This window comes from Camelus dromedarius, chromosome 23 (genome assembly GCF_036321535.1).
Source record: "Camelus dromedarius isolate mCamDro1 chromosome 23, mCamDro1.pat, whole genome shotgun sequence".
Lineage (NCBI taxonomy): Eukaryota > Metazoa > Chordata > Mammalia > Artiodactyla > Camelidae > Camelus > Camelus dromedarius.
In genome coordinates this window covers 4,730,539-4,758,040 of record NC_087458.1, presented here as the reverse complement: position 1 = coordinate 4,758,040, position 27,502 = coordinate 4,730,539, and the positions used below count along the sequence as shown (strand labels likewise).

At 54.5% G+C, this 27,502-nt stretch overlaps 3 protein-coding genes and 1 non-coding gene across 13 annotated transcripts in view; 2 read left to right on the top strand and 2 right to left on the bottom strand.

The window, feature by feature from the left end:
- Positions 1-164: 164 nt before the first annotated feature.
- On the bottom strand, positions 165-14,966 carry RIIAD1 (regulatory subunit of type II PKA R-subunit domain containing 1). Its single transcript, XM_064477761.1, has 8 exons — positions 14,842-14,966; positions 13,416-13,471; positions 8,798-8,890; positions 6,838-7,077; positions 6,251-6,327; positions 2,125-2,171; positions 889-1,016; positions 165-281 (listed from the first exon to the last, which is right to left on the bottom strand). The coding sequence occupies exons 1-7, from the start codon at positions 14,888-14,890 to the stop codon at positions 946-948; spliced, it is 633 nt and encodes a 210-aa protein (XP_064333831.1). The 5' UTR covers positions 14,891-14,966; the 3' UTR covers positions 165-281; positions 889-945.
- Positions 11,739-25,853, top strand: CELF3 (CUGBP Elav-like family member 3). Of its 10 annotated transcripts, none has more exons than XM_031436413.2 (14): positions 11,739-11,784; positions 12,545-12,650; positions 13,928-14,010; positions 18,983-19,031; positions 19,467-19,592; positions 19,725-19,804; positions 20,827-20,970; positions 21,112-21,253; positions 21,483-21,632; positions 21,996-22,061; positions 22,360-22,527; positions 22,750-22,893; positions 23,747-23,884; positions 25,523-25,853. In XM_031436413.2, exons 4-13 carry the CDS (start codon positions 18,983-18,985, stop codon positions 23,872-23,874), a joined length of 1,197 nt encoding a protein of 398 aa, XP_031292273.2. In that variant the 5' UTR covers positions 11,739-11,784; positions 12,545-12,650; positions 13,928-14,010; the 3' UTR covers positions 23,875-23,884; positions 25,523-25,853. The 10 variants fall into 10 exon arrangements, 9 of the variants coding, with proteins under 9 accessions (XP_031292273.2, XP_031292272.2, XP_031292268.2 ...); XM_031436412.2 differs by having other exon boundaries at positions 19,464-19,592; XR_010377453.1 differs by lacking the exon at positions 11,739-11,784 and adding an exon at positions 24,554-24,818 and having other exon boundaries at positions 11,830-12,650; positions 19,464-19,592.
- The window catches only part of SNX27 (sorting nexin 27), a 68,286-nt gene continuing 55,663 nt past the window's right edge, over positions 14,880-27,502 (bottom strand). Inside the window, exon 12 of the mRNA XM_064477759.1 lies at positions 14,880-15,008. Coding sequence (XP_064333829.1) covers positions 14,985-15,008 — 24 coding nt within the window. The 3' untranslated portion in view covers positions 14,880-14,984. The remainder of the gene's footprint in view (positions 15,009-27,502) is intronic.
- Positions 22,932-23,004, top strand: TRNAT-AGU (transfer RNA threonine (anticodon AGU)). The gene has a single exon. It is a non-coding gene; the product is annotated as a tRNA-Thr (tRNA).

Here is a 27,502-nt window from a genome sequence, read left to right as displayed (position 1 = left end):
GACTACAGGGGTTGAGGCACATGTGGAAACAGCCCGCTGACCTAGCTGAGAGGCTGCTGCCACGGACAGAGAAACAGGCCTGCTACCTACCGGCTCAGAGCAGGGGCAGAGCAGCCCTCCCATGAAGCATGTCTTCTCCTTCCGAGTGAAATAAAGCAGAGAGAGCAGGAGGAAGGTCTGTTTTTAATGAGTATCTTTAAAAGCCTTTGCCACAGCAGACACAGTCCAAGGCGGCCTGGAACCCACACGTGGCAACAGGGCTCTTTTGCTTCCAGATGACCCTGCGAAACAGAAAGGGTGCTGCTAAATCAGGAGTGTGGCTTTTTCCCACCTCGCATCTAAAAATCCCAAGCTTCGAAATCATTTCAGAAACCCTGCTTGGAAAATGTGCGATGGCCCTCACAGCGGGGCCTGGTTTGACCATGAGGGGGGCAGTAGAGCGCCCAATCCAGAAGCAACTAGGGAGGCTGCCCTCTCTTTCCAGAAGCAGTGGGGAGCCCCTCTGCTCCCACCACCAAGGACACAGGACTAGGCCCCCTGCAGGAGCACTCTGGAATTCTGCAGCGTGAGAGGAGGTCCTGATACGACTGACCTCACCCCCATCTCCCCATCACTCTCTCTCCCCAGGGACTAGTCCCACTTCCATTCTCCTAACCCCGTCACTAGGCTAACCGGCCAGGGTCTCCCTGCCGCAGACATGCTGGCCACACCCTGGGCCTCTCTTCACAGTCCCTAACTCCCCAAAGCGGTGTCAGGAAAACTCGGCACTTGCATGGGACCTCTCTGCGGCGTCTCCATTTGGTTTCTTTCACACCCTGGGCCGAGGAGGTGGTGCTTATTCTCACACGACTAAAGAAGCCTCTGTCTGCAAGCGAGGTTAACACCCACCCGAGGCTGGATTCTTTCTGGTCTCTCTCAACAGCTGAGCATCATGATTTTTGCTAATTAAGCTGCTTTCTTCTCCTTAATTAGCTGCATGTGAATCTTGTTGGGAAGTCTTGGATCCGTGAAATAGTCTGGGATAAGAATCAAAAAGAAATCATCTAAACCCAAGGGGGAAAGACTGGGAGGGAGACAGCTTACTCTGCTAAAAAAGTTAGAACGGCTCTGTCTTAGCAGGACTTTTACTGGTGGCCCTGCTTTACGACATGATATAAGATGTCACAGCAAATCCCAAGGTCACTGACTCCCCCTGCCCACCCCCCACCCACAGTTCTGAGTCTCTGGCTCAAGCGTTCCCAGGCAGGACAGACCGCTCCTGTCCCCTCCACACCGCCCTGCCCTTTGTCAGCTTGCTGACGCACAGGAAGCCATCGGAGGGCTGAGGGAGTCTCCGGCTTTCTGCTCCCGGCCCATCTCGGGGCCTGAATAAATACCAAGTGTTATTCTTGTCTCAACTGGGCCTGCCAGCTCTCGTCTCTGAGACATCACGCCCTCTCTGAGAATATCCTCTAAGAGGAGAGCCAGGCCCTCGCAGGCTGACGACAGAAGAGGGTTTTTATACTTCCAGCATAATGTGAATCAGAGGCAGCATCTGCTGTGGCAGCAAAGACGTACTGAGACTCAGTTAGAAACAGCTTCAGGCTGTAACTGACTCCCAGGGCTAACAGGACCCAAGAAATCATCCAACTCAGCCCCTTCCCTTTAAATACCATTGACCTTAAGCCATCTCAGGGCAGCAGAGCCCATTAGAATCACCTGGGGAGCCTTTAAAACTATAGATGCCAGGCCCCACCCCGGACTAATAAAATACAAACCTCCAGGGGTGGGCCCGGGCATTGGTATGTTTTAAGAGCTCCCCAGGTGGTTTTAATGTGAAACCAGGGCTGAGAACCATGCTTTAAGATTCCCAGGGAAAGAGCTGCCAGTCTGTTCCCTTGGGGATCTCAAAATTCTTAACAACCCTCACCACGAGGAAGTTCTGCCTCATTTCTTATCTGTCCTCATTTTAAGGAAATGACAATGGAGGAAAGAGCCTTTCGAAAAAAGCTCCCTTGGGAGACCTCGGGAAAGAAGTGCCCCAGACTCTGCAGGGAGAATCCTGGGCTCCTCCAGGTTTAAACTCACAGCAACACTCCTTGCGCTGGTTTATCAAAAGCCCAAAACAGACGCCGCCCTACTCACCTGCAGCAAATTCTTGAATGTTGTCTGGTCTTTTCAAAAACATTTCTCTGGAAAACATCAAGGGATAAGGGGAGAAGGGTCCCGTGCCATCAGGCGGATGGCCCGAGACACCCATGGTGGCTGGCAGAGGGCCAGGGACTCCTGACAGGGACCCCTGCACTCGGGATTTTCCTTCAAGTCAGGATCTGAGGCCGGGAGTGAGACACACTGGAAGTGGCAAGAAGCTGAGGGAATGCTCCCCTCACAAGACAGCTGTGCTGCAGCAGGTGAAGCTTGTCACTCACCCAGCAAACACTGCTCACGACCAGACCACGCCAAGGCCATGCCGCACAACAAGGAGGCTGCTGCCTGGTCCTGGAGGGGCTCCCGTGTCGGGGGTCAGATATGCGACCCACAACCTCCTGATGAAGGCTGACCAGGGACTGCCACCGGGCGGGGGAGGGCACAATGCACAAAGCTGAGAAGACGGACTGGGGATGGCTGCTGCCTGCAGCACAGTGGGCGCTGCGACAACACTGGGAAGCCGAAGGTGCCTCAAAGCACGAAGCTCCATGGCCCATCAAGCATGTTCATGAATACTCCCTCACTCTACAACCCTGTGAAACAGCAGTGACTGTGCCCCGTCTTACACGTGAAGGAGCCAAGCTTTCAAAAGGTTAATCATTTGTCCAAGTTCATAAAGCAAGCAAATAAAGGAGAGGAGGCCCGGGTCCTGTGGTGCCAAGGCCAGTGCTCGGGGCCACGGCTGCCTTGCCCGCCCAGGGGGCCCCTGCTTCCCAGGCTTCAAGAATTTTGCTTCCCTTATTCTCCTTCAATTCATTTTGAGAATTATTAAGCACAAATTATGTGTAAGTCACTATATGATATGAGGAATTGATTTAAAAAAGATAAACTATAGCCCCACCTCAAAGAAATTAGTCAAGTAAAAGGGAACGAGTAAGTTCCCAAATGTCCAAAAGGCCAGGTGACCTCCAGGAAGTGCTACAAGAGGGTTTTAAGTCACAGTGAGCGGGGAGATCAGAGGGGAGAGGGAGGTGGCCCGGAGCAAGACCCCGACTCCTCACAGAGCAGCTGGCACCCGAGAGCTGAGGGACAAGAGCAGTGCAGACCAGGGGAGCAGCAGGAGCAGAGGCCCAGGCGCTGCAGACGGTGAACGGCTCTAGGGCAGGTTTCCCCAGGGCCCAGAAGGGCTCTCAAGGAGAGCCACGCCCCTGCTCAAGGCCGAGGCCGGTGGAGTGATGGGAGGGGCCCGGTCTGGCTGGAGTAGGGGGCGTGTGCGCGGAAGCGAAGGAGGGCTTACTATGGAGGGGCCATGAAGGCCAAGGAGGGACATTTATACTCCATTCAAAGGACAATGGGAAAGGATAACTAAAGAGTGGGAGAGCCACACAGTGGAATACTAGGCAGCAATGAGAATGGAGGATCCACAAGACACTGCCAAGCAGGAGAAGCCAGGCACAGAAGAGCCCTACTGCAGACTCCCATTTACATAAAGTACAAAAAAGGGAAAACAAATCTGTGCTGTGAGAAGTCAAGATGCTGGCCACCTTTCTGGAGGGAGTGACTGGAAGGGGCCACAAAGGGTCTGAGGTGCCGGTCAAGTTCTAGTTCTTGATCTGGACACTTGTACCATGTGTGTTCTCAGCCTGTGAAAATCCATCCAGTGTAGGATATGCCACTTTTCTGCATTTCATATTTCAACAGAATGTTAAAAAAAGAAAAAAAAAGGCAATATTGTGGATTTGGAGGCTTTTCCAGACAAGGAATGACATGGTCAGTGCTATGGTTTGGGAAGATCCATCAGCCTGGCTGTTTACAAAAACATCAAATGAAGCCTTTCCACAATTTCACTTAGTTATCGTATCTCCAACCTAAAACCTGAGATCTCTGGGTGCCCAAAATAAGTTAGATCCCTACTCCTTCCATTTTTCAGGTCCAAAATTCAACGTATTAAGAGTTCTGTACACTGTATATATGAGCACAGACGAGAGGGCTGTGGCTGAGTGGCCATAAATCATTAGGATCTGGAAACCCCAAGTGGGGAGCTGGCTTCCCAGCAAAAACTGTTTGGGGGCTTCTCATGGCTTGGAATAAATCTAGAGCTGAGACCTGCTGAACAGGTGAGCACAGGCTTGCTGCCCAGGGTTCTGTCCCCTCCTCCCCCTTCCTCTTCTCTCACAGGAAGGGCCATCTGAAGCATCCAGTACAGATGAGGGGCTGATTCTGGTTCATTCTGGCATCGTCCAAAGGAAATAACAATCACGCCAAAAAAAACCCCAAAAGCAAGCCCTCAAACTTCAAACACTTCTCCCCTCCCCACCTCTACCCCAGAAACAGAGAAGCCTAAAAGGGGCCAGGAGGATTTCATGAGGGGAGGTTCAGGGACAGCAAAAGGAAAAGTCTGGTGGCCTACCTGGCATGCGGAGGGGAATGATAAGGAAGGAAAGGGAAGATGACTGGGGCTGTCCTCGCAGACACCCAGCTCCTCCTGGAAACTGTTCCTGGGCAGAGACGTCAGGCCATCCCTGCCATGTGACTAAATAACACCCTCTTCATTCACCACTCTCAAGGGTTCTAGTCCTTTTGTTTGTGAACATTGCAAATGGTGATTTGATTCAGGCTTTACCGTCCATTCCCAATCTCCCTGCTGGAATCATTCCTAACTTGGATTGTAAGCTCCCCAGGACAGGAAAGATGTCATCCTTTATTTCCCTTTAGAAGAAAAGGTACAGGCAGTGATGGCCTGATCCCCAGGGCTGACACTGACAGAGGACCTCGAAACCATCTTTTGCCCAAGCCTTACCCCTGGCCCCAAAAAAACCAAACTTCACAAATAGATTTCCATTTTCTCTTTCCCCTTCCCCCATCTGCCCTCTGGGAATCTGCTGCCACTGGAAAAATGGCTAAAAAAATGAAGAACAGTGAGATCTAGGAAAAACAAAGGGGCCTAGAAAAAAAACAGCCCTCCAGGCCTACTTTTGAAAAGACAAAGGAGAGCCCTAGGTCTGGCTCCCCAGCTCCTGTGTGCCTACAGTGCAACACACGGAGAAACCAGGGGTTTGGATCCTAGTTCAGGACCTTGGGGAAGGCATTTCACTCTCCACCTGTAATATAGAAACAATAATAAACTGTCTTTTGGAGAGCTGCTGGGAGGATCAGCAAAAGTGTACCAAGATGCCATACACTCAGCAGGCACTGGGGACACAAACATGGCTCCACCAGCCCAGAGCTTTGGTCCAGAGAGCAAAAGAAGATGGACAATGCAATTACAATACAATGTGATAACTGGTAATGCAGAAAACCAACACACCGCCTGGAAGTGGAAGCCATTATTATTTAAATCTTGTCCATTTGTCTGTAGCCAAACAGTATTTGAGAGAGCTCTATTGTTTTCATCCATTTCTGCTCCATGATTTTTTTCCCTAAGTTCTTTGTTTTTCATCCCATTAGGAAAATTTTCCATTTAAGCAAATACCATGCTGAAAGGCAGTGTGGCAGAAGGAAAAACATGCTCCAGGATATAGTGGAAAATGGTCTTCTTTTCCCCTCAACTTACAGGGGAGTGGCTTCCAACCCTTGGAGTCTTTCTACAACAAAGTTATCAGGTAGAGAAAGGCCAGACATCTGAATTTTTTTAAGTTCTTCTGATCTTGTTAAACTCCTCTGATGGAGAAAAGCGTTCTACACCCAATGTCTGCCTGCTGAGTTTCTCAATGCCAAATTCCCACTTCCAGGTGTCAGAAGGTATGTATTTATCCCTACAGCCAAAGTAAATGAATATTGGTGGGAGGGTAATAACCTGGTGGTAGAGCACATGCTTAGCATGCTCCAGATCCTGGGTTCAATTCCCAGTACCTCTGTTAAAAAAATTAAAGTGAATGAATATCAATATTTTTGAGAACTTAGAGATAACTGAAGGAAACCTCTAGAGACAAGAAAACCTGGGATGTCACAAACCCCAGCATTGGAAAAATTCAATCTCGGGTTATTTTCTAACCTTCAGACCTTAAAGGAAACAACAAGGAGTGTTTAAAGAAAGAAGAGGCCACTCACACTCGTCTATTCCCAACAAGCTTTGGTAGAAATGTTCACTGTTTGCTCAAGGCCAGTCTGGAAAACCACCTACCTGAAGAAACCACTTATGAGCAACTCCACTTCTTTGTGGGTCCTTAGGTACTTTTCATTAGTAATCCGGGTCTGAATCTGGGGGGGGGCAAGAGCAAAGGGTCATGCTCCATGAGGAGCCGATTTCAGGGTTCAAGCCCTGGAGGTGTGAAGGGCTTGGGGAAACACCGTGCACATTTAACCCGGGCCTCTTCCCAGCATGTTTGAAAATTCAAGCCCTCTGTCTTCTTACAGATCAACATTCCAAGTTGCCTCCTGCTCATGCTTCAGGGTCACAACTAAGTTCGGATGGCTACCGTTGGGCAGTTCTTGTTTGCATCTAAATTCATGGATCCGGCAGTCATTTCGCTCCATTTCTCTGGCCCAATCCTGCTTTAGTTCTTTCTGCACTTTCAGGTGCCTGCAGGGCTCTGTTCAGGACCCCAGAATCCCCGGGGTCCGCCGGGGGAGTCCCCCTCCCCAGCCTTCCGCCCCTCTCTCTGGGAACAGGCACCCGAGCCCCTTCCCTCAGGGCGCTTCTCCCTGTCTGGGGCCCTTACCGTGGGGGAGCTGCACTCTGAAGGAGGCGGGGGTCGGGGCCGCACCCACCTTGAAGCCGCGCAGCTGCTCCAGCTGCTCAGGGCTCAGAGCTTCGGGTTCCAGCCCCTGAATCCCGCCCGGCAGGGTCGCCATCTTGTCGCGGTCGTCAAGGCAACGCGCGGCGCGGCCGGTGAGGACCCGCCCCCGGCCTGGCCCCGCCCCCAAGCCCGGCCCTCTCCAGCCGTGGGGCGGGGCCGAGGGAAGCAATATGGAGGCCACTCTGAAGTCGAGGGGTAAGCTCCAAAGGGTCTGTGAATGATCCCCGTCCTCAGATTTGGGGACTGAATTCCCGGCTTGATTGCATATGAAAATAAGCCCCTCTGCTTGACCCCATTCAACATCAAATAGTTTTTTCTTTAGCTCTAGAGCAAAACTGGAGAAGGGATTCCTAAGGCAGTGTCTCCCAGAATCTGGTTCCTGACCCTCTCACTTAAAGCCTAGTAGTAGGGAAAGAGAATCTAGGCCTCTTCTCTTTCCTTTGGCCCAGAAGCCAAATCCCTCCATCTGTCCTGTAGACACTTGACACTGAAGTCTTAGATTCTTAACACAACATGAAACACCCCACAGGATGAAATGAACCATGTTCTCAGACTAAAAATGCTGGAAAGGACCTGGGGACATCCTGCCAGAAGCATCCCTTCTTGGACTGACTTTATTGTATAGATTAACTTGAGCGTCATAAATTCTAAATCATTTCTCTCACTCCCAATTGAGTAGAGGAGGAGGAAGGCAGTTGGTCTTCAAGATGTGTTCTTCTGCTATCTAATTAAGAAGAAAATGTGAGACAGAAAGCCAGAGAGCTGAAAATAGCACCTAGAAAGGGCAGGAGGCTGTTTGACAATACACACAAATGCTGAGTTTCTACACCCCCAGAGATCATGCCCCACAGAGGCCTTCTGAGAGACCGAGAAGAGAGTCTGAAAGGAGGCTGTTTTTTCAGATTTGTGAACAGCTGCCCAAGGAGAAAGGAAAGAGCATAAGAAACAAGCCTAGCGTTAGGCCATGGCCTGGGAGTGGTATCTCGGTGGTGGTCTGCCTCTATCCTTCTCAGAAAAGACTGAGGAAAAGAAGTGAAAATGTTCGCAGTTCCAAAGCCAGGAAAAAACCTCAAGAGGTAGATTAGATAGTGGGCTACAAGCCTCTCCCCAGAAACCCCATCTGGGTTAGTAATCATTTTGGTTGTTTTTTGGAGCGAGAGTTAATAGTGAGAGGTAGATAAGCTGCCATCTGTCAGAAGTGATTTTTTTAGATAGGAGCAGAGGTTAATCAGGGGTGATCATTCCTACTGACCAGGGACCTGTCTCTTTCCCCCACTCCACCTCACAGAAGTGGTGGCAGACCCTCTAGGTTTGCACCATCCGGTGTGGTCACCACAAGCTACTTGTGGCTATTAAGCTTTTGAAATTTGCTATTTAAGTGTCAGATAAGCTGTAAGTGTAAAATCCTCAGTGGATTTTCAAGACTTAGTATTAAAAAAATGTAAACTATCTCATTAATAATTCTTACATTGATTATATGTTGAATATTTTGGATATGTCATATAAACATGTTGAATAATATTTTGGATATATTAGTTAAATAAAATATATAATTAAAAGTAATTTCACTTTTTCTTGTCACTTTTTTTAATGTGGCTATGAAAAATGTTTAAATTATATATATGGCTTACATTATATTAAACAGTGCTGGTGTGGACTGGCAAATCTACACACACACACACACACACACACGCATATGCATGCACAATTCCTTCCATTTCCCACCCCACCACGAATAAAATAATGAAGGCCCTCCTTCTGTTAGGCTATGATCTTCTTGTGCTTTGAAAATCAATCAAGCCTTTCCTGACTGACCACAACCCATGGCCCAAACCCCAAATACACATATGTGTCAATGAGAGAGGCTACTTTCATTTTTTTACTGGCATATGATAGTTCTCACTATTGTAAACTGTGTTGGCCTGTCTTACCTCTCCATTTGAGGTGGAAGCCACTTGAAGGAAGGAAGTATAATCAGCTCTTTGCACACTCTCATAAATTCTGCTGCAGATGTCTTCGCTCTGCTGTCAATTAGTGAGGCCAACAAGTATTTGGTGACTAGCCACTCTGCCCACACATACCATCACTACATTTTGTCCTTTCTGAAAAGTATCCCAATTATTCAGCATTTCTCATTTCCCAGGAATCTAAAACCAAGAGTGAGCTCTCTCTGTGTAAAGTCAATATTTTAATGTAGGGCACCTTAGCACTAAGGGCAGAAAAATAAAAAAGAAGGTGAGCTTGGGATGGTGGGCAGAGAAACTTCCTTGGAGAAACTAGGGGTTGGGAGCCTCATTTCTTCCTGGAAAGCAACTCCCCAGTAGGGCCTCTGAGTCAGTTTTCCGCCCCCGCCTCCTCTTTACCTCACAGGGCTCCCCTCCCCCACAGCCTAAAAGGAAAACAGAGATGTGCCCACAGTCACCCAGCAGGGAAGGCCTGAAGAGAGCTCCCATGGCTTCTCCCCTAAACTCTGCCTCTCCTCTCACGCCGAAACCCTCCATCTGAGGATCATGAATGAAGCAAAGGATTGGAGGTGGTCTGCTGCCTGCAGCTGTCTCCTCAACTGCTGACTGAGAGGAGGAGTGAGGGGAGTTCATTATAATTCATTTTTGTGAATGTTTAATATTTCAATTAATATGATTAGCCCCAAGCCTGAATGAGCAGCAGGGCGGCAGATCTGCTGACAAGACACAGAGTAATGAGATCAACAAGGCCATGGGGTCTTCCTAGGCTCCATCCTCAGAGGGCGTGATCTGTTTAGCATCTCCATAAATACCAAGATCAGATTAGGAGGCAAGAGAAGGAGCAGTGGGGGTGGGGGAGATGAGTGGAAAGTTACTTTCCAGATGTGTTTGCACTCTTGACTTCCTGACACTGTGATCATATATTCTGACCAGCCAGCACTGAGTCCTCTACCATCTCCCACCACCACCCATTTTAGAGGACCCTACTGAGAGAACCTGGCATCCATACTGTAAGTGTAATCATGTCTACACACACACACACACACACACACACACACACACACACACACACACTCACTCACTCAAACATGCATACCTGTCAGAATGTGGCTTCAGGACACAGAAAATGAGGCTAAGGAAGGATGGAAGGTGGTTAATGGACAATCAAGCAGCAGAGGGAAGGATATCTCTCATCCAGGGCTCAAATGAAGACACAAGAGGAAGAAAGGCCAGGCTCAGCTACTCTGTCCATTCCCACCAGGAGATTTGTTGTGGGAGTTAAATGCATGAACTTGGAGCCAGACTGTCCGGTCTCCACTCTTAGCTGGACCTCTTTCTAGTGAGTGACCTTAGGCAAGTCATTTAATTTCTTTGTGCCTTGGTTTCCTCATCTTTACTCAGAGAAGGCTAGAACCTATGTCATAGGTTTGTGCTGATGGTTAAACAAATTAGTAAATATAAAGCACTTGGAATGGTGCCTGTGACACAGACTGATACCAGAATAGTCCTCTAAGTGATATTACTATTACTTCCCTTCCGGAAGAGAAGCCTGCCCGCCCAAATAGCAGAGGCATAGGGGCTGCTGGGATTCAGGTGGGACATATTTCAGAGACACCAGCACCACTGTGGAGACATCAGCCCCATTCTGGGATGAAAGAATGATAGGAAGCAGGGTGTTCCACAAAAGCTGTGAGCCCAGGTTGGTGAACACTTGATGGCAAGCAAGGGCTGCCCTGTCCAGGAGGTTTGATGTCAACAGATACTCCCTGCATTGAGGTGGAGCTGTGAGTGAGCCCAGGGCATGGAGCAGTCCATCTCCCTCAACATAATGAAGCCAAATGATCATCTATAGAAGCATAGCTGTTCAGGGGAGTAACGGCCCCCAAACATGCTTCACCCATCCCTCTTTGTTACCTGACTCAATTAGAGACTCCCACTCAGAGAACCTAAGGTGGGGTGGAAGGAAGGAGTAATTGGGTTTCCTCTGCCCTAAAGGGGAGCTTGACAGCTGTGGTTCTGCCCACTGAAGGAATTAGGAATCTACTCCATCAAAGGTTCTCTGCATTTGACTGTTAATTCGAGAAATATTTGTTGAGTGCCTACTACATGTGAACAAGACACTGTGTTAGACACTCTGAACAGTAAAATGTTGTATCAAATGGTGTCTTGGTCTTCCAGGAGCTTACAAGTGAGAGCTCCCGCTGTCACCACTGCCTCCCTGCCCATGCACTTATACACACAAACCCCCCAGAGGGCGTAAAGGGGGCGTTGGCAAATGCCAGCAAGATAGGGTTTGTCTTGGTTCCTTTTCTGGAAACCACACAGTTCTCTCTCCGCATGTATCTCACCCTGCTCTCCCTTCTTTCTGTCTTTCTCTCTGGGTCTCTTCTGCCCTTTCCCCCAGGCTCTGACACCTGCTTCCCCTCCCCCCGCCCCCGACCAGCTACACCCTTCTCCTCACTCCCAACCTGCCCACTGTCCCTATGCCATCTTCTTTCCGCTGGTTTTCCTTGGCTCTCCACTCTCAGTCTCCCCAGATGCCGGCTCCCCTCCCTTCCTCCCCCGCCTCCCCTCTCCTGGGTCCTCTCTTCCAGCACCGGGGACAGCTCCAGCCCCCGGAACAATGGACCCCACCTTAGGGCTCCTCTATAAATTCTCCATCTTAGCGCCTTACACAACTCGTGATTGGGGAGTAAGATGGGGGAAGGGTTATTATCAACAGGACCAGCTGCTCTTCTGGGGGTGGGAAGGGAGTCAGGGAGGAAGCAGATAGAAAGAGGGCGTGGCTCTTGTCTGGATTGTGCGTCCCTCTCCAGGGTAGAGAATTTGTATTCCACCCCTGAGACTGACATCACTGATGTCAGGGGAAAGGAGGTGGGAGTGGGGAGGGGGTGTGGAGGGGGGAGGTTTTTGTTGAGGAGAGCGCGGCCGGAGAGCAGAGCTCCGGGACCCAGGTGACCGAGAAAGCAGGCAGCCCCAGCGGCGGGAGAAGCCAGCATCAGTCCAGGCCCGGGGACCGGGGTGGGGGTGGGAGGGGGGCTGAGGGGAGGACCTGAAGGGGGGCTGCAGGGCAAAAGGGACCCCGGAGCCCTGCCGCCATCAGAGATCAAGCATCTGGCATCAGGGATCTTCGGACCCAGCAGAAGGATCAGCCACAGGGGAGGTGTCCTCCCAGGGAAGCCAACGAGAGCTCCACCTGCCCCACATCAGGAGTGCCCCCCCTACCCAACACTGACGCTGCTGGCAACCATACCAGGCCTCTAACCCCTCAGCCTCCATCCCCCTCTCCCTCCTCAGGCCCTTTCCTTCACCTCCAGCTCTTATCTTAAACCCCAATTCCCAGCACCCTTGCTACCACCCTAACCCCAGGTCTTGGCCACATTGCCTCCCATCCTGGGATATTTGCCAGATCTCTGGGAGGGAGATCGTTTGTTTGGGCTATGCCCCCTGGTGGCATGACAGCGTCTGCCTAGACCCCTGACCCTTAGCCCTCAACTCTCTGGGCCTCCTTTGTGTGAAGAGCTGCCCCTCTGCTCAGCACTGTGGTTGGGGGCCAAAGGGAAAGCCAGCCCCAGGCTGGGCCCTGGCCCGGGCCACTTGCTTCCTTGCTGGGCAGCTCCCCCTGGCTTTGGGCCTCTCCCTGCTCCCCTCGGCCACTCCTCTTGGGCCGCCCCAATGAAGGAGCCGGATGCCATCAAGCTGTTTGTGGGGCAGATCCCGAGGCATCTGGAGGAAAAGGACCTGAAACCCATCTTCGAACAGTTTGGTCGGATCTTCGAGCTGACTGTCATCAAGGACAAGTACACCGGGCTGCACAAGGGTGAGGGGTCAGGCCAGGCTGGAGAGGCTTCAGGGAGTGGGCTGGGAGGCTGGGAGGCTGGGAGGAGAGGGGAAGCTAAGCTGGAGGGATGGAATGGCTGGAAAAGGTGGATCTGGAAGGAAAAGAGTTCAGGGACTGGGGAGTGTGGATGAGGGAGCTAGAAGAGAACTCAGGGTGACCAGGGGACTCTGGATGGAGGACCAAGGAGAGCCTCTTTGGGGGAAGAGGTGTCAAGGGGGCTGCAGAGATGTGGATCCCAGAGCTGAGGGGGATGATGTTGTGGATGAACTTAAGGAAGGCTGAACAGAGAGCTGGTTTGGGAGATAAGCAACTGGGCAGGGGTGTGTGTGTGTGTGTGTGTGTGTGTGTGTGTGTGTGTGTGTGTGTGCGCGCGCGCGCGTGCGCAAGCACACAAGACTGAGTCTCAGTAGCCTCAGATACTATTGGGATGGGGGTCAGGACACAGAGTGGACCTCAACCTGGAAAGAGTGGATGGACGTGGACTGGGCAGGGCAGCTCCAGAACTAAAGAAAGGGACCTGGGAAACAGTGTACGAAGGACAGAGGGTGGTAAAGATCAATCTGGAAAGTGTAGGGGACTCGAAAGTTAAGAGAGTTGGGGGTGAAGAGAGGATATGCCTCAGGCCTAAGGGCTGTGCAGATAAGCAGGGTCAGGCCCCGGGGTCAGGACTTGGACAGCTCCCTGCGCTGGGAGCCAGAGGGGCCACACCGCCTCCCCTCCACCCGCCCAGGGAGTTCCCACTACCTGCTCTTCTCTTTCCTTTTCTATTCCACTCTCACCCGCCACTGCCTCCCGTGGAGCTGGAGAGAGAGGAGGAAATAGGGAAAATGGGGGAGGAGAGGGGTGATGATGACCAAGATGGAGGGAGGTGGAGGCAGAAGAGAAAGGGGAAAGGAGATCAGCTAAGGAAGAGAGAAAACCATACTACAAGTACTTGTCTGAGATCACATGCCCCTTTCTCCTCCCCCCACACAAAGCCCGGGCTCCTGACAGCCCAAGCATCCTTCCTCTTCCACCACCCCCTCCATTTAAGCCTCCTGGTCTCTAGGTCTCTGCCCCACGCTCATCAGCCCAGAGACCCCCTGGGGCACAATGTTTACCCCCCTCAGACACCTCCCCACCCCAACAGACAGAAGGTGGCAAGAAGGGACAAGCTTCCCAGTCCTCAGTCTCGTGGAGGGGAGCCTCTTAGGGAGGGGAGACCGAGGACTCACCCCCCCCCCCGACCCGGTCTCTCTGCCCCTGCTCCTCCTCAGGATGTGCCTTCCTGACATACTGTGCCCGCGATTCAGCCCTGAAGGCCCAGAGCGCCCTGCACGAACAGAAGACGCTTCCAGGGGTGAGTCCCGGCCTTTCCAGGGCCAGGGGGCTGAGAAGGGCCTTAGAAGGGGCACCGCCTTCCCAAGACACTGAGTGTATTTTCCACCTGCTCTCATCACCAGGCAGTCCCTCCCTCCTTCTAGCACCCCCCTTCCTTGTTGTAGCTGCATGCATTTCTCCTCACCAGGAGAGAAGGAAAACAGCGATTAGCAGAGTAAACGTGACCTTCGCAAAGAACAGAGGCGGCCCCTTTCCCACTTTCCAGCTGCCCTTGGGACAACACATAGAGGGAGGACTTAGCTGGTTGGGAGGCGTGGGGAGAAGACTTTGGACACCAAGTGTGGGGCAGAGTGAGCAGGAGGCGCTAGGCACTCTTTTGTGGCTCTGGGGAGGAAATCTGTGAGATGGGGGAAGGGTGCCTGCAGCCTGAGATGGGCAGCTGGTGCCTGCTGGACTGGCATCTCTGTGCTGACTTCTGAGCTCGGACAGGCTCACCTCGCGTCCCTGAGGAAGAGCTGCGGGAACAGTGCCACAGGGCGTCAGGGTGGATCGGGGCCTGTTGGGCCTGGGCTGGGAGTAAGCCCTGTAGGGAAGGAGGCGGCAAGCAAGGGCAGAGGCAGACATCACTGCGGAGGGTCAGGCCTGACCCCGCCAAGTGTGCCCAGGGAAGCAGGCGTGGCCTCTGATGTGGCCTCCCACCTACAAGGTCAGAGCTCTTTGTCTTCTTCCCAGCCAGCCTTGCAGCTTGTCCCAGACCTGGGCTGGCAAGGGCAGGAATAAAGAATCTCAGATTGCCCCTCAGTTCTGCATCCTGGGGGGAAAGGCTGTGCTCTTCCCTTTCAGTACCTACCTGCTTCTGTTGTCTCCCTCAGAAAGTACCTCCTGAGAGCCAGCTCCATCCTTCCCTCCAGCCAGCATTTGCTAAACACAGTCTGAGTGCCGGAGACACACCTGTCACATCCTCTGCTCCTTCCCCCTTGTAGGAAATGGAGATCAAGGCTGATTCTCCAGCATTTCCTGGGAGGGAAACAGACAAAACAGATGGGAAAGAGGGTGGGGGGAATTTAAGAAAATTAGAACTACTTCCACCACTCTCACCTTCGAACCCTCCATCAGTCTGTGACCTGCCCCTCTGTGGCCCCCCACCCCGAGTACCACTGGGAAAGCAGACCCACTGCCAGCATCCTGACTTTACCCCACTGTATTATCCCGGCTGGGGGCAAGGCAGCCTAGAACAGCCATCGCCCACAGAATTTAGGATCCGTGCATGTGTGAGTAGGCTCAGGCTCCAAGGAGCACGTGCATGTGTGTGTGAGCGCGCGGTGTGTGTGAGCACGTGTGCACACACATCCCTGGGAAGCCTGGTTCCCATCGCACGACCTCGCAACTCTCCTTACTCTCCTTTCGTCTGGGGAGGCCCTTCAGAAATCGACAGTTCTCATCTCCACTGCTGCTCCTCTGTCTGTGTCTGCTGTCCTCCTACCTCTCAGAGCTCCTGAGGAAACCAGAGAGGATGAAGGAGAAGGCAGAGACGGGGGCACTGCAGGGGGAACATCTGTGCCAGCTGGGGGCTTCTGCCCTGGCTCCATCCCCCTCCAGCCGCCTGTGTGGCTCAGGCAGGGCTCCATCCTGAGTGTGGAAAGGCACTGCTTCCTCTTCCTGAGGAAGTGAGGCCCAGGGCCAGAGGAGAGCGAGAAGGGTGCCCGGGGTTAAAAATTGTCTAGCCCTGCCCCAAGCTCCCAGGTGATGCTGCGTTCTCCACTTTGGCCCTTGCCCCAGGGGACAGAATCCAGCAGCACCTGACAGAGGCTTTAGTAGGAAAGCAGTGAGGGGTTCCATCCTCCAAGGGGCCCCCATACTGGGGGTTTGGGGGAGCAGAGCAGGGTAGTTTAAGGGACAGATGTCTGTAACCAAGCTCGGCCTGACCCTTTGTGCCCTCAGGTCTTTTCTCAGCCACCTGCCTTCCTGGCAGCATTGTTTCCCCTCAGACAGTCACTGAGTGTGTGTGTGTGTGTGTGTGTGTGTGTGTGTGTGTCCGTCCAATGTGCCATCTTTCGCACAATTGTGTTGGGAAGTCCCTCCTAGTCCCTCTAATCTTCATGCCCTCCCCATCTTGGTCACCCCAGAATCCGGAAGGTGCCACCATATTCAGGTGCTGCTTTGGGCCACAGGGAGAGGGGAGCCAGGCCCCATTTCCTTCTCTCTCCCCTAAGATTTCCAGGAGAGGCTCTGTCACAGGTCCCTGGATTCTCCCTGCAAGCAGAATGTGGCCTCCTGGAGGTGGCGGTGTGAGGGACGCCCCCTGTCTGGCCTGCCCTTCCCTCCTCTACTAGGGCCAAAAACCCACTCTCGGGGCACGGGCCTCCCCGTCAGCTCACTGTTGAGCAGGTGGACTCTGGCTCAGTGGAGAGGACCCGTATGTGGCCTGGGACACTGGGCACAAGAGAGTGACAGGGTACCAGGCCTGTGCCCTCAGGAGAATTAGATTTTGTGGGTGCGGGGAGCTCTTTGCAGTGGGGTCTTTGCTATTGGTGACAGGGAAAGACTTACAAGTGACCGTGTTGGTGAAGGGTCTCAGAGATTGGAGTATAAATAGCCTCCTCTTCTTTGGGAGGCCCTGGGGAGGGCTTATCACCTGGTGGGTGGTAGTTAGGGAAGAGAGGCGCCCAGAGCCAGGTTGCCAGGTAAACAGGGCCCAGCTGGACTCAGGGGAGGCGGCAGGTGTGCCCCAGCTAAGCTAACAAAGGCTGAGCTTCCCACAGGAAGTGCCAGGCCAGAAAAAGAGAGGCTGGGGACCGGGCACTAGAGGCCATTGAGGGAGGAGGCTGTCCATGAGGGAGTCAGGGGAGCCTTCCACCAACATGGTCTGGGCTGTGATCTGTGCACTCGTGTGTGTGTTTGTGTGAATCCATATCAGCTGTGGAGATTTACTGATACGCTATTTTTGTGCCCAGGAGCCTTGCAGGGAGGGAACGCCATCCTTTCTCTCTGGGTCCCAGGTCCCCCATCCCCAACTGGAACAGTAAATCCCCAGGGGCCTGTTGGAAAGGGGTTAATACAAGCAGAAGAATTCCCTGATGCCGTGACTCCATGCCTCCTGTTCAGAGTTGGCCTCTCCTGCAGCGGGGCTGGGGGGCTGGCTGCTCAGATGCCTGTGAGGGGACTTCCTAATTGCTTTGGCAAGAGTACAGGAGAGAAGGCGTACACCCCTTGCTGCACACACAGACACACACACATACACATGCACACACACACACTCCTGAGGAGATAGAACCAACGATGGGATAATCCCAGATTGGTGGAGGATAAAGCTGGGGCAGATTGGCCAGCGGATTTGTGTGACTGTTACCCCCTCCCCCACCAGCTGCTCTCAGATCCAGAGATTGGGGGGAGGGGTGGCCAGGGAGGGAGTACTGGTCGAGGTGGGGCCTAGATCGATCCAGGGCTGGGATACCTCACCAGCAGAGTCCAGTCAGGCCAACTGGCATGATCTGACACCTGGGGACTGGGTGCAGTGTGAGAAGGGGCAGGGGCAACTATCATTTCTGCACTTCTCTGTGCTAAGTGCTGACCTCCAAAGTCTCCAAGGCTAGAATAACTGACTCAAGACCGCCTGATCCAGCCCATTTTATAGATGAGAAAGCTGATGCCTAGAGGAGAGGAATGACTTGTCCAAGAGTGGCAGGGCCAGTCCTGGAAGTCCAGTGCCTTTCCTGAGGGTAACTTTGGCCCCACTCTCAGAATGTAAAAGAAAGTTTTCTTCGGTTTGTTTGTTTCTTTTTGGTCACTAGAACTAGTGCCGTTCCGCCATCAGATGATTTGGGTGACCAGATGTGACCCCAGCGGTCAAAGTCTTCAAAAGCAAAATATATTCAGACATGAGATACTGAGTCCTTCCCCTCCCTCTCCAGTTCCTAAGATGCTCCCCACTCTGGTTAAGGAAATCAACCTGCAGGAGTCATTCCCAAGTCCTCTCACCAGTCAGGAACATGGAAAGCGGAACTGGGGCTGTCTGCATTTCCACTGGAGGCCGAACAAAGGGAGATGCTTCAGGAGTAGGGGAGAGGGTAGATCTCTGGAGGACTTCCGGATACCGAGAGAATCTCAAAAGAGCACGGGACAGCAATTCCTCTTTTAGAGCTGTCTCAGCAGTGAGACATCAAGGATTTGATCTGGAGGAGGAAGGCAGGAGCCGGGACAGCATGGCCCGGGCAGGGCCTGCTCACCACCTCCCTCCAGGATCTGGAAGCTCCCCTGGGCCCCTCCCCCACCTCCCAGCCCCCACCAAATCCTACCCCCACAGCATACCCTGTTCCCACCCCCCTCCCCACTCCTTCTCTGGGTGTGTGAAGCAGCAGAAGTGATGACGTCACCACGGTCGCCAGGGCGACGGGGACGGATAAATCAGGCTGAGTGGGCGGTTGCCATAGCGCGCATTCTCCCGTTGCCACGGAGACTGGGCATCTGCTCCCTTTGTGCTGCCCAAGTGCCTTCCCCCTGGGGTCAAGGGGTGTAGAGGGGCAGAAAGAGAGGCAGACACACCTCTAGGGGTCAGAAGGAAGTTGGGGCATCTGTGGGGTCTCCCTCAGTCTAGAGCCTTCCTTGGGGCTGCTTGATGGGGTGGCCTCTGTTGCTCCTACTTTGTAGAACTGAGGCGGCTCTTGCTGAATAGCCCTTGGCTGAACTCTATCTCAGGATCTGGGTCCTGTGGGCAGCCCTGCTCTCCTGGGCCAAATCTTCTGGGGTTTCACCTGAGCTTGGGGTCGTACCCCATAAGCATCCTCCTCTACAGCCTCTCCTTCCACCACCTTTGATCCCCTCAGGGCCTAATCCGAAACAAGATCAAGCCCCATTCTTTCCTTCTCATTAGCAGTTTAGGGGGCTGGGCCTGGGCTCACTCCCTGTAGCCTCTCCGCAGGTCCTGGCCCCAGGAGGGCTCTTGGGGTGTTCGGAGGAGGTCCCCAGCAGTTGCCTTCTCTTCTTTCCTTTAGATGAACAGGCCGATCCAGGTCAAGCCAGCCGACAGCGAGAGCCGAGGAGGTAGGTTCTGTACCTTGACTCAGTCTTCCTCCCTCGATCCTCAAGCCCAGGGCCTGAAGTAGCTGAGAGGCAGTCTTTCTTGAAAAAGAAAGTCTGAGAATTCTGAAGGGTTTCCAGTCAAGATGCGCAAAGGAGTCAGCATAGCCAGAGGGGATGTGATCCAACCCATTGTAGAGATGGCAAAACTGAGGCCCAGAGTGTCGTGCAAGTCAGTCCTTCAGAACTGGGATACACATCCTACGTAACTGTGCCCCGCTCCCTAACCATCACCCCGTTCACAGCCCAGAGCCGTCTGTCCCCAAGGTGAGGGCAGTTCCAGGGAGGAGCTGAAGGTGAAGGAGTGGGGTCTCTGCCTGTCCCAAGCTGGAACAGGGCTGGGAAAGCAGCCAGGAGGCCCTGAACCTGCCCCTTCTCCTCTGCCTTACCCCCTAGAAGACCGGAAGCTCTTTGTGGGGATGCTAGGGAAGCAGCAGACAGATGAAGACGTCCGGAAGATGTTCGAGCCTTTTGGGACCATAGATGAGTGCACTGTGCTCCGGGGGCCAGATGGCACCAGCAAAGGTAGCCCACTGACCCCCCTCCCTCACCAAGCCCTCTGCATTCCTGCCCCACCTGGTCCCTTGGGCAATGGGGACTGTAGGGGCCCTCCAGGGTGGGCTCTCACCCTCTCTTCCTCCCTCTTGAACTCTCTAGGCTGCGCCTTTGTGAAGTTCCAGACCCACGCCGAGGCCCAAGCAGCCATCAACACCCTTCACAGCAGCCGGACTCTGCCGGTGAGCCCTGCTGCCCCTGCCCTCCGGCCTCTTCCAGTCTCACTGGGCCCCCGCCAGACTGTGGCTCAGGCAGGGCAGCCCATTCTAGACAGGGTCTTTGAATTTATTCAAGAAGTTTCTGGCGGAAGAATCAAACATCTTAGGGACAGCTTTACCTTTCAAATACCATCTCCCAGGCTCTTATCCCTCATCTTCAGTCCAAATGTCCTCACTCTCTTCTCCTGCCTCCTCCAGCCCTCAGCCTTCTCCCTCATCTCTCACCTCTTCCCGTACCCACCACCCGCATTGGCTGGGCATCGGGACAGTCGCTTCAAGGCCTCACATGCCCTCTGCACATTCATCCTGCTGTCTCCGCACATTAGCAGTGGGTCAACTGATGGCTCTCGTGGAGGGCTCCCCAGCAGGGCAAACCTCTCACACGCAACTAGATGGCTCCCAGGGAGGTGAGCTTCCCACAGCTCAGGGGTTCTCCAGCAGAGGCTGGGCAAGCACTCAGCGAGACTTGGACTAGAGGGCGTAGCATCAGATAAAGAACTGCACTCTAGATCCTAGGATTCCACGACAATCCTCGCAAATGTTCCAGGCTGGCTTTTATTTGGCATAGGCTGGCATTAAACTTTGAGCTGCACCCCCTGAGCACACCATGAGGACTAGGGCATGGGGGCAGGGGGTAAGTTAAGGGCATGGGGTAGCCACAAGGCAAGATGAGCTTGAGATTAAACTGTTTGCTGTGGCTGATGCACCCTGGGGATGATTTCCAATTCAGAATCCTCATGGAGAAGCCAGTGATGCCCTTTGCATTCCCTTTTCAAGAATATGCCTTCACCTTTTCTAGTCTCTTGCACACCCTGGCACAGGGGGAGGGTGGGATGAAAATCTCCCCATTTGACATAGGCCTAATGATGGCTGCCCTCCCAAAGAGGCTAAGCCATGTGTGGTGGACCTGAGGCCAGGTCCTGAGGGCTCTGGGGAGGAGAGACCCTGACTCTCTCCGTCTGACCGCATGTGGGGCGCGTGCCCAGGGTGCCTCGTCCAGCCTGGTGGTGAAGTTTGCTGACACGGAGAAGGAGCGAGGTCTCCGCCGAATGCAGCAGGTGGCCACCCAGCTGGGCATGTTCAGCCCCATCGCTCTCCAGTTTGGAGCCTACAGCGCCTACACCCAGGCCGTGAGCAATGCCCATCCCCATCTCCTCCTGGCCTCCTGTGTCCTGCCCCCACCCTCCCAAAGCCAAGGCCCAGGGTTGGGAAGGGATTCAGGCCCGGGTGCAGGGGGTCTGGCCCCACTCTCCTCTCTCCCCCTGCCCCAGCTGATGCAGCAGCAGGCGGCCCTGGTAGCGGCTCACAGTGCCTACCTCAGCCCCATGGCCACCATGGCTGCTGTGCAGATGCAGCACATGGCCGCCATCAATGCCAATGGCCTCATCGCCACCCCCATCACCCCATCCTCAGGTAAGGCCCAGGCTGGGCTGGGCCGGGTGCGAATGGGGTAGGTGTGGGAGCTTCCCCTGGTTGGGGCAGGGAGAGGTAGCTCACAGGGCATCACTCAGGGAAGCCGTGGGGTCTGGGCTCAGAGAGCAGCCTGCTTCCTCCCCTCTGTCCTCAGACTTGCTGACTGGTTCTCTGCATTTGTGTGTGTGTCTGCTTCTCTGCTCTGTCTCTGCCGCTTTCTCCTCCCCAGGAACCAGCACCCCTCCTGCCATTGCCGCCACGCCTGTCTCTGCAATCCCTGCCGCCCTGGGCGTCAACGGTTACAGCCCGGTGCCCACCCAGCCTGCTGGGCAGCCTGCCCCTGATGCTCTGTATCCCAACGGGGTTCACCCCTACCCAGGTGGGGTTCTCTGCCTGCCCCGTCCTCTCCCCAGCAGCCATCCCAGCCACCGCTCCCACAGCCAGCAGCCATGACACGCCTTCCCTCTCCAGGTGTTGGGGTTATAAGGTGCTTTCCTCTGCTCTGTCTTGAGACAGGCGAAATGGTTCATCCAGGGTTTCACAGCCTCTCACACACTCAAATCTTGCTAATGCAGGCTCGCCCCTCTTCCCACGGTTCTGCGCATTCCCACCCTCTCATTTCACACCCCGTGCCCAGATGAGGCTCTCCTCCCGGCCTGCCTGGCCTCTGCTCTGAGAGGCACTGGTGGGGCTCCCAGCCGTGGCCCAGCCCCACTCTCACGGTCAGTGCTGCTCTCCCCAGCCCAGAGCCCCGCGGCCCCGGTGGACCCCCTGCAGCAGGCCTACGCGGGAATGCAGCACTATACAGGTGAGGAGCCCCAGCCCAGGCGCTGGCCCAGGGATGGCGAGAGGAGAAGACGCCCGGAAGTGGGGTCTGGGCTTCATGCTCCCGGCCAACCACCCGCTCAGACTCACTGACAGGACACACCTGTGAGGATGCCCCATAGGAGCAGGGCATCCAGGGTCTGAGGCAGCTGCTCTTCTGACACCTCTCAGCCCTGTCCACTCCACCAGCCCGGGCTAGGGAAAGGGAGACGGAGCTGGCTGGAGGGGCAGGGCCACAGGCATCCCAGAGCCCCATTAGCTCTTTCTATTCTCCCTGCCAGCAGCCTACCCAGCCGCCTACAGCCTGGTGGCGCCTGCGTTCCCACAGCCCCCTGCCCTGGTGGCCCAGCAGCCCCCGCCTCCCCCCCAGCAGCAGCAGCAGCAGCAGCAACAGCAGCAGCAGCAGCAGCAGCAGCAGCAGCAGCAGCAGCAGCAGCAGCAGCGGGAAGGTATGGCCTGAGCGGGCCCGCCAGCCAAGCGCCTTCGGGACGGGGCTCCCTTGCCGTGGGCTCCAAGGCCAGCTCTGGCCCCACATGTGGGGATGAAAGCAGGTGGGGACGAGGTGGCTGGCGCCCTGGCTCACATGCTGGCGGCTGCCTTCCCTGGTCCCTGGCACCTTGAGTCTGTCTCTCAATCACTGAGCCCTTCCTTCTGTCTCTGCTGCCACCCAGGCCCTGACGGCTGCAACATCTTTATCTACCACCTGCCCCAGGAGTTCACGGACTCAGAGATCCTCCAGATGTTTGTCCCCTTTGGCCATGTCATCTCAGCCAAAGTCTTTGTTGACCGGGCCACCAATCAGAGCAAGTGTTTTGGTAAGAATATGATGATCCAAAAGATAAAATATGGGTGGGGAGGGTATAGCTCAGTGGTAGAGTGAGTGCTTAGTAAGCATGGGGTCCTGGGTTCAATCCCCAGTACCTCCATTAAAAAAAGAAAGAAAGAAAAAGCCTAATTACCTCCCCTACTCAAAAGATAAAATACGGCACATTTTGGCCAAACTCCAGGTGAGGACAAGGTCTGATGCATTTGAAGGCACTTATGGTTGCAATATGGTTGCAATGGGCCCAATATTTGAAATCCAGATTGTCCAAGAGTCAGAAAGAACCATTCTTTACCCTGCAAACATTCCATACCAGCTGCTGCCCAGGACCATCTCTTCCTCCAGAAAACCACAGCTTCATCTGTTCTCCCTAAGAACTGGTCAGACCCATGCTCTACGAGGGCGGAAAGAGTCTCGGAAACTGGGGAAGTCCTGTTTTCAGAAGGAAGGCTTAGGGAGCAGCGATCAGTTGCCTTCACTCTTTGAAAGCCCCTCGGGAGAGAAAGGGAACATGCTTGTCCTCTGGGTTTTAGAAGTCATGTAAGGTCTGGAGCGGAGGTTTCAAAAGGCAGGTTCAGAGCTACCAAGGCTGAGGAAGGGGCTGCTTCTCAAAATAATGCTGAAAGGGACATTCCGGGGTGTGAGAGAGGCTGGACAGGACTCAGTCACTCAACTGTCAATCAACAATTACTGAATGCCTACGATGTGCTGGGCAGTCTTCTAGACATTGGGGTTTCAAGACCTGGAGGAAGTAGGCTGGTGATCGGAAAGCAAAGAGCAGGCTTTGGCCCTAAGCACAGGAGAGTGAGGGGGCTGGGCCAGGCCTTATGCCCCTCTCACCTCAGGCTTTGTGAGTTTCGACAATCCGGCCAGTGCCCAGGCTGCCATCCAGGCCATGAACGGTTTCCAGATTGGCATGAAGCGCCTCAAAGTCCAGCTAAAGCGGCCTAAGGATGCCAACCGGCCCTACTGAGGGCCTCCAGGTGGGTCATGCTCCCAACCCGTGGCCTCTCCAGCCCCCCCGCCCCTCCACTGCAGCCAGGGCCCCTCACTTGGATTGCCCCCCACCTTTCCCACTACTCGCAGGGATGCCCACCCCTCACTCTGGACACTTGAAGGAGGGATCTGGAGCAGCTTCCTCAGCTGTTTTTCAATCATCCAAGTCTCTCTCCCCAACCCCCACCTCCTCTTTCCATCTCTCCCTCACACACACACACACACACACACATACACACTTGACCCCGGAGAGAGCCAAGTCTGTGTATATCTGTGTCCACTCCCTAGATCTCCCCAATATCTGGTCTCGTTTGTCTGGTCAGTGTCCATGTGTCTTGTATGTCTCTCTTTCTGGTTTTCCTTTGGGTTGGAGTAGAGTTAAGAGGAGTAGGGTTTGGGGAATGGGGGCTGGTTTAGGGTACTAGAGGGTCCTAGAATCACCGGCTCCTGGATTATCTGTTCTCCTGAGAAGTGGGAACATCAGGTCCCAGCGCCCTGGACCCCAGGTGATTTCCCTCATACAGCAGTAGACCCATGAGACAGTGGGCAGTGCAGAGCAGACTAGGGGGAGCCTGAGCACCAGGCCTCTGGGAAGCAGCTTCAGTTCAGGTGGAGGTGGCTGAAGCGCTGGACTGCCTGTGAATTTCACTTAACAGGTCCCCTTCACCCCGCTGCCTGCCGCCACCCCACGCTCATGGCTACAGAGCTGTGACCTTTGATTACTTTTGTGTTGTTTAATTCTCCTTTGGACCAAACACCTGAAAAAATACAACCCAAGAACAACACCCACATTTTCTGTTTTTCCCCCTTTCCCCCCAATCCTGGCTGCTTAACTCCCCCCACCCTGGGGGCCCCCCAGCCCAGGGCCCGTGTCCATTGTCGGCCGAAGCCCCCATCCCCGGACCCCTGCTCCGGGCCCCTGTAAGTTGCATGGAACGAGCGTGTTGTCTTTGGAGCCGATTGTTTGTTATTTGGGGAGGGGGCCGCGGAGGGAAGCGCCCCCCCAGCCCAGGGTCAGGGCTGGGGGCAGCTCGCGGGATGTGCTTGGTCAACAGTGGTTGGTGACTGTGGTCTGTGTTCCGTGCACTTCTCTCTTGCTTCTTTGTTCCTTTCCTAAAAGGAATGAGAGCACCCCCTAGGGGCTGGGGGGGGTCTCACCCCCCCCCCCGAGACTCCAGCCCCAAGCCCAGCCCTGGCTCCACCCTGGCCTGCTCCGCCGCCCTTCTGCGGATGCCCCTTTGCTCTTTTCCAGGTGTCTGCCCATACACTGTGCCCCTCCCTTCCTCCGAGTCACCTCTGCCTGCCTGTTTGTTGTCTCATTTCTTTGCCTCTCTCCCCCTCGAGTCCTGGTCTCCATATCTTTCAGTCTTTCTTTTTCTCACGGGCTGTTTGAATATCTCCTTCCTAATCCTTTTGGTTTCTTGAATCATTAGTCCCTCCGTCCCATCCCCTCCATCCCTGCCCCTTGTCGAATGGCTGGGGAGCCGGATGGTTCAGTTTGGACTGAGGCCTTTCCGATGACCTGCCTTCCTGAGCCACCCCAGCTAACTCTTCCCCCTGGGGCCTGTGACCTGCAGTGGCTGTCGTCTTCCCCACAGCTTCACCCATGTTTCCTTCCTTCACAGGTCTGGACACACCAGAGGAAGGGGCACCTCACCCCTTCTCCCCACGACTGGCCCCAGCCCTCTCTGCACATCTGCCCTGGGCCTTGATCGGGTGCTGGGGCAAACGCTGCTTCATGGCCCTGGGGGCACAGGACACCGGCCCACTCCCACCACCCTGCCTCCCCTGAAGGGCCTGTTTCCTCCCAGGTGCCCTTTTGGCCTTTGTGAGGGAGCAAGGAACAGGCTCGAAGGCTCCAGGGGGTACCTGCCTTCTGCTGGAGCTCCTGTGATGGGCTTTCTGTGCCCAGCTTTCGCACCTGCCCCCCCACCAGCGGGCCTGTCCCACCCATGCGGCCCCTGAGGGCAGCGGGGCCTCCCCCACGCCCCCCCCAGCCCTCACCCAGCCTCTGCCCCACGTTAGGGGCTTCTCAGACGCTGGTCCTCACACTCCCTGCCACCCTCAGCTTAGAGGTAGGATATCCCTGAACCCTGGGCTCCCGGCCCTAAAACTCACTGCCTCCCCCAAGGGCCCCCTCTAAGGAGGGTGTGGGGGAGCCCTGAGGGCTGCCTCTCTGCCAGTCAGCCACAGAGACCCTCCTCCTCCGAGGAAAAGACCTCCCCCAAATCCCTAAAAATGTTTACAGTCTCTGCTGGTTCCCTCCGTGTAAATACCACTGCCACCCGTGCGTTACCCAGCCCGGCCCGGCCGGACGCTGCCATCTCTCTTTCTGGGAGTTTAGACAATGTTTCCCTTGGATTTTTTCTCTCTCTTGATTTCTCCCTTTGCTTTGGGGGGTAACTGGGTATTTGGGAAGAGGGGTGTGGGGAGGGCTAAAGGGGTTTATTACCTGATCATTTTCTTTAGAAAGAGGTTTTAGGGAAAAGAAATGGGGTGGGGGTGGGAGTGGTTAAGGGGAGAGCGGGGAGTCAGTTTCAGACACTTCTCTATGCTTAACTTATTTATTTATTGCATTTTACTTTTAAAGAGTTGGTCTTTTCTGTCTAAATAAAGAAAAAAGTTTAAAAGCACCAAATAAGAGTCTTGGAAGGTTGAAGGTAAGGGACTGTGCACACCGGGGACGGGGAGGTGAGTGAGGAGTGAGGTTTGGGAGAGAAAACTCCATCAGGAGGGCCCAATCCCTGCCTCTGAGCAGTGTCCAGGCCGGGGTCACAGCTTTGTCATCCTATCCTGCCCTTCTCTGGGGCTTAATTCTGGAGTGCTCTGCAGAGCTGGGCACAGAGGGAAGCAAGCAGCTCAGCAGGCCTCTCTCTCGTATCCAGCCCAGCCCCTCTGCAGGCCGGGGTGTGCAGCCTTATCCCGGACCCCACTTCCCCCTCGTTCGCGCTGAGCTGTCCCGGCAGGCGGCCAGCGGGGAGACCAGGAGCTAGCTGCACCGCCGCCTGTCACTCAGCAGCTGCTCTGCATGTAGTTCTGTTCTAGGCCCTTAACGTGCATTTCCTCACTTAACCTCCCAACTGCCCCGTGAGGCAGGATATAATTTTACAGACACAGAAATGGAGAGTCTGGAGGTCAGTTAGCTTACCTGGGACCACTAAGGGACTAAGGCAGCCATAGCTGCAGGAGGGGAGCCCAGGCCGCAGGGCAGGTGACGCTCTTGCCTCACAGCTTCAGATACCTGGTGTCTGACCCGAGGCAAAGGTCCCAGGAAGCACCCAGCAGGCTGGAGCGGTGACCCTGACCAAGCAGAAGGTGGACGCGTAAGACCTAAGGTCCCTCCAGTTTCTGGACTCCTCTCGGTGAACTGCTTTTGGGCGAGGGTCAGGGGCTCACACGTGTCACCTTTGACTTCCCAACACACGGGCCATGTGCTTCTAGGCAGCTACCTGCTACCCCACCCTTATCACCTCCTGCTTATAAACCTGCTCATATTCCAGCCCCGACCTGGCCTCGCATCAGAGCTGCTCTGCGAGAGCACAAGGATGGGTGAATCCCCACCTCCACCGCATACTTCTGCCTTCTCCTAAACTGCCCCAAACTGG

Coding starts and splice junctions, on each gene's coding strand:
- CELF3 (XM_064477760.1), top strand. CDS start 12,506: ATGAAGGAGCCGGATGCCATCAAGCTGTTTGTGGGGCAGATCCCGAGG. Junction 19,593..19,724: donor GCCAGATGGCACCAGCAAAG/GTAGCCCACTGA, acceptor TGAACTCTCTAG/GCTGCGCCTTTGTGAAGTTC. Junction 19,805..20,826: donor ACAGCAGCCGGACTCTGCCG/GTGAGCCCTGCT, acceptor GCGCGTGCCCAG/GGTGCCTCGTCCAGCCTGGT.
- RIIAD1 (XM_064477761.1), bottom strand. CDS start 14,890: ATGGAGCTGGCTCTCAGGAGGTACTTTCTGAGGGAGACAACAGAAGCA. Junction 8,891..13,415: donor AAAAGGAAAGAGAAGAGCAG/GTAGTGGGAACT, acceptor ACTAATTGACAG/CAGAGCGAAGACATCTGCAG. Junction 6,328..6,837: donor AGCAGCTGCGCGGCTTCAAG/GTGGGTGCGGCC, acceptor GCCCCCCCCCAG/ATTCAGACCCGGATTACTAA.